General features: G+C 46.0%; 1 protein-coding gene across 1 annotated transcript in view; it reads left to right on the top strand.

Moving 5' to 3' along the window:
- The window catches only part of MMP17 (matrix metallopeptidase 17 (membrane-inserted)), a gene marked incomplete at both ends in the record, with an annotated part of 24,138 nt that overhangs the window by 5,735 nt on the left and 13,334 nt on the right, over positions 1 to 5,069 (top strand). Inside the window, one exon of the mRNA XM_009700754.1 lies at positions 3,814 to 4,097. Coding sequence (XP_009699056.1) covers positions 3,814 to 4,097 — 284 coding nt within the window. The remainder of the gene's footprint in view (positions 1 to 3,813; positions 4,098 to 5,069) is intronic.

Genomic DNA, 5,069 nt, shown 5'->3' with positions numbered 1-5,069 from the left:
GGGTGGCTCCGGGCGGCTGGAAAAGCATCTTTTCCACAGCAGTAAGCATCCACCCCTTCAACTGTCCCCTCTTCCCCTGCTCCGAAAAATCAATTTGAGTTTATCAGGCAATCCTTAGCCTGCTGTGTTTGGTATTTATCAGCATTTATTTTATTTCTCTGTGGTTTCAGGACTGCAGAAGGTGAAGGAGTGCTTTCATTAACCAGCAATTGATTTCTCATACATCGCTAATACTCTTCTGCTTTTGACTTTGGGAGGACAAAAACCAGAAAGGAACCCAGAAATCAGAAGGACCACTGGTGTGGGTGCCCCTCAATAGTGAACAGAGCCAGAGCAGCCTTCTCTGGTCTCTACTTATTAACCGGCTTGAACCCAAAAGCTCTTTGGGATGGGACAAGTGAAGGAGGGGACTTGGGGGACACGTGAAGGACTGGCAGCAGGCAGGTGAAAGTCAGCTTTCATTTGTCTGCATGGCAGCGCTGCCACCTGCGTGAGCCATAAAAGCAGAGCAGAGTGTTCTCCTCGGCACCCAGTTGTGCCACTTACAACCATGTATGGCTTGGCACCCGCTGTTTCGGGTGGCAGGGCTGATGTTGCCTCGCACAGCCCCATCCACTGCCAGGACAGAATCTGCTCGGAGTGTCCCAGCACATGGCTTTGCAGAGGGATGCGACGGACCCTGCAGCTTGGGGACATGTTGGTGGGGTGCCTGGAGGGGGACTGAGCAGCCCAGTCCTCATCGCCTTCCTGGTGGCTTGGCAGGGACCGTCTGGAGGAGAGCTTTCTCTCCAATTACACACATCAGGCTTTTGCCTGAGATTACAGTGCTGTAAGGGGAGTCTCAGGAGGGATTAACATCCAAGAAGAAGGAGCGCTGCTCTCCGCTGGGTACCTAAGCACCATTTACTACCAATAATAATAATAATCAAGGTAGGAGGAAGCTTATTTAATCCTGTCTGCATCTGCATGACGTTAGAAATGTGCCTCCTTTTCAGTGGAACTGGGTAACACAACACGGACGAACATCCTATCAGTGTAATAGTCTTCTCCTAATCTCATTGAAAACAATTAGCAAAGCTCTGGCAATCAAATCAGATGCTGAATTGAAAAACCCTGATGGGATTCTCTTGAAAAATAATGGTGGTAATGAATAAAGGATGGGGAATTTTTCACTTACACCTGCAGCATATTAATAAAATATAGGTCAGCTCAGAGGTGCAGGACCTTTTATAAGAAGCAAAATAAGTATTGATACTGTTTCTGCCTTAATCTAATGTTTCTGGAGTCAGGGGTTGGGATGAATATTAATGATGTTTGACTCTTTAGACAGGGCTTTTCATCTGCCATCCTCTTACAAGGGAGATCAGATTTATTATCCTCATTCTACAGCTGGAAAGAGAAGGAAAGGAAAGAGGCTCATGTGGTCGAGGGGGTTTGAGGAGGGAAGAGCAGATAATGTCCCTGAATCTAAGTCCGTGCCCTAGGCACCATGATTGTGGAGACAGGTCATAATTCCTGGACTGAGCATGGTGTGTTTCAAACCTATAATGACTTGTTCAGTAGAGATTAAAGCAGCAAAGGGTTTACCTGAGTCCAGAGGAGTATTGTGGAAGATGAAGACACCTAGTTAAAGAATATTTGGAAACCAGGTGGTTTTTTTTTTTTTTTTTTTCATACTCTAGAGGTTTATATCTAGCCACAGTCTTTTCTATAAATTAAAAATTGCCTGAAAATTGTCTTTTCTGATCCCATGCTCATACTGTATGTATCTCCATGCTATCTTCTTTACAAACATGTTTTATTTGAAGTCCTACAATTATCTGATGCTACATGTTTGCTAACTCGTTTAGTTTAGTAGATAAAGTCTTTCTGTGCCCAGAATAGTTTAGGAATAGCAAAGGTGTAGATATGAATGATTTTTGCTTATCTGGCTGTGATGTGTTTTGCCTGATTCACCCATCTCATTCCCACCATCTCTAGGATGGGGTTCCCAGGCTCTTCAGAGAAACCGTTTCTGCTTGTTCTCATGAATCCCTTTTTGTTCTGTCCTGGATTTAACCCCCACCAGTTTTGGCCAGGTCAGGAGGTGGTACCCACCTTGCATGCCTCTGAGGGCATGGGATATATGCAAATATTTGTGAAAGCAAGAGCATCGAACCTCAGTCAGCAAGTCATTCCTACTCCCTTTTGCCGATTCGTGCTATCTCCCAGTACCCAAATGAGTACTTGTAATAAGAGCTTGAGTGACACGACGTCCCTTTCTGACACCTGTAATTACCTCCAGAGGTTTAGTCGGGTCATTACTTCACATTGGTGTGGGGGAGTGGTGTAATACTAAGCTATGCTCTCCCAGTTATATTATGCAGGAGGGCAAGCGAGGTGATCATAATTGTTGCTTGAGCCTTTAAAAATCTGTCACGCCATGAATATTTCATGAACAGTTTGGTTGGTGTGCTGGTACACAAGAAATATCCATTATTACTGGGGTAGAGCTGGCCAGAAATTTTCCAGCAGAATTGTTTTTTGTCAATAATTACTCAGTCAACAGTACATTTTCCTGGAGTGTGTTTATTTTTGTCAAAATTGTCAATGAAATATTATCTAAACATACTCTTTTAGAAGCCAAGGTGCCTTGATGCATCTTTGTCTTTTCACCTCCTCCATTAAATCAACAATATTAGGAATTCTTTTTCAAGGTTTGGTTATACATGAAACATTGACTTTTTTTTCATTCCAGCTCAGACCAAAAGGGAGGTTTGAATCCTGCAGCTGCAGAGCAAATGCCGGCACACGGCTCATCCCACCCAGCTTCTCTTCCAGGGCAATGCAGAGCTGGGCACCAAGGGATGCAGTGCTGATACAGAGAAACTATAATAGCCCTCTGATGCGTGCAGTAGTGTCGTAAGCCCCTGCTCATCAGTGCTTTTTCTACCAAGAAGCAGGGCAAGAGTTTCTCAACTACAGTGCTCCATCAGATAGCCTGTCTCCTGCAGGCAATAGGCTGGAGGCATTTTGAATGCGATTTACATAAAATGTATCCTTTCCTCTTCCTCCTTGTTATGGATTGCAGCCTCAGAGATTGCTGGCAGTGTACTGGTTTCAGAGTATATTTTATACCTCCAGCAGACATGCTGGGAAATATATGGAGGCAGCAAATCCGTACTGGATATTTTTGGTGTGTGTATGTAATAAGAATGAGCAATGACCTGCTCTTTGTTGCAGGAAAACTGATGGGCCTGTGTGTGGTGCAAAGGCTTCAGAAGTCAATAATCTTTGCATATTTGGGTTGCACTTGGAATGACTAAGTGGTGAGAAAATAATTGTCAATAGTTCTGAAAGGGAGTTTGAAAAAGAAAAAAAAGGGCAAGCTCTGGAAAGGGACTCATGGCATTGGCACTTCCAAGGGTGGGCAAGGGTAGTAGTCCTGGGCATTAAGAGCAGTTTGTGCGTGGAGTGTGGCTCTGAGGTTGACTGCCACCTGGTACAGCAGGATCAGGAGGTATCAGGATTCAAACTCTGGTTGTGTTTCACATGCATGGGATGTTTCACGCTCTGGTGGGCAAGACTGGCTCGGTATTTCCAGAGGACCCAAACTCAGTCTCTGAAATCCTCATAGCTCTGGAACCAATCTGATTCAGAAACTTAGACACATCTATAAAGGGTGTTGGGGCATGTTGGAGGAGTGCTAAGAGCTCTGGAGGCTTCATTGAGGCTTTGCAATGCACCAGGCACCTACAGAGCCCTTCCTGGTGGTCCTCAGAGAAGATCTTTCATGCTGTTGATTTGTCTTCTTTTTTGCTCTCTTTATTTCAGAGTTCGCACCTTCCCAAAAGAGTCCCAGCTGGGCCACGACACAGTCCGAGCCCTGATGTACTACGCCCTGAAGGTCTGGAGTGACATTACCCCACTGAATTTCCATGAAGTAGCAGGTAACAACGCCGACATCCAGATAGACTTCTCCAAGGCAGATCACAATGACGGCTATCCCTTTGATGGGCCTGGTGGGACAGTGGCACATGCTTTCTTCCCTGGAGACCATCACACGGCAGGAGACACTCATTTTGATGATGACGAGTATTGGACCTTCCGATCGTCAGGTAGGTCAGGGTGGGAGAGCTGCGGCCAAACACACGGGCTTCCAAGTTCCCTCTTCTGCTCTGGTGGTTAGAGTGGTTTAGATTCTGCTACGCCTTTACCCTGGGCTTGGGGTTCCCAACACCTTCTTCTGGTTCCTCCCTCAGCCTTGCTAGCCAAATGACAGCAGCCAGTGTTGAAGACCTTCTATGTTCCTGGAAGCCTCAATGGCACCTCTGTGGTTCTCCCCATTGTATCAGCAGCTGCAGAGCTTCCCATCGCCCACCCCAAGTCCCCATCTCTTCTGGGACCTGGAAGGTCACAGGTTGGGTGTGCGGCTGTTGGAGCTCTTGGATGGGGACTGCATTCTCTGACTTTGGTGTCTTTTGAGTAGTTTCGCTGCCACGTGTCCCTGTTTCCTATTTTTAAAGCATATTTATAAGCTGACCTGCCTGGAAAGGGCTCTGTGGTCTGCAGGGAAAAAGCCCCCTGTAAATGTTAGGTTTTTCCTGCCATCTCATATCCGTTACCTGACATCAGGATGGCTACAAGTTACAGTTTTATTCTATTTTTTTTCTTTTATTTCATCTCGTCAGGCTACAGCAGAGTTTTAATATAAAGAGGGACTTTCAGAAGCATATTCTATTTTTTTTCTTTTATTTCATCTCATCTGGCTAGAGCAGAGTTTTAATATAAAGACGGACTTTCAGAAGCGAGCATTCCTCAGCTGCGTGAGCTATCTGTGGGGATCAGGTCCCCAACCTTCATGTCGGGCACTTTTTGACAGTGTCCTTTGCAGCCACCAGCTGGTAATTTACTTGTCATGCCACCTCCTCCATCAGCCTCCCAGTGGGCTCCTGCTGCCTCAGCTTAATGATTTTGTTTAGACCTAATTGTCTTATCTGAAACCAGCTAATACCTTCTTTCTCCCCACTCCTCTCCTCCCTGCCCACCGGTTGACCTCCCTCCATCCCCGCTGAGTGTTCCCGGGCCGG

This window comes from Cariama cristata, unplaced genomic scaffold (genome assembly GCF_000690535.1).
Source record: "Cariama cristata isolate BGI_N322 unplaced genomic scaffold, ASM69053v1 scaffold10715, whole genome shotgun sequence".
Classification (NCBI taxonomy): Eukaryota; Metazoa; Chordata; class Aves; order Cariamiformes; family Cariamidae; genus Cariama; species Cariama cristata.
This window is presented reverse-complemented; position numbering and strand designations above follow the sequence as displayed.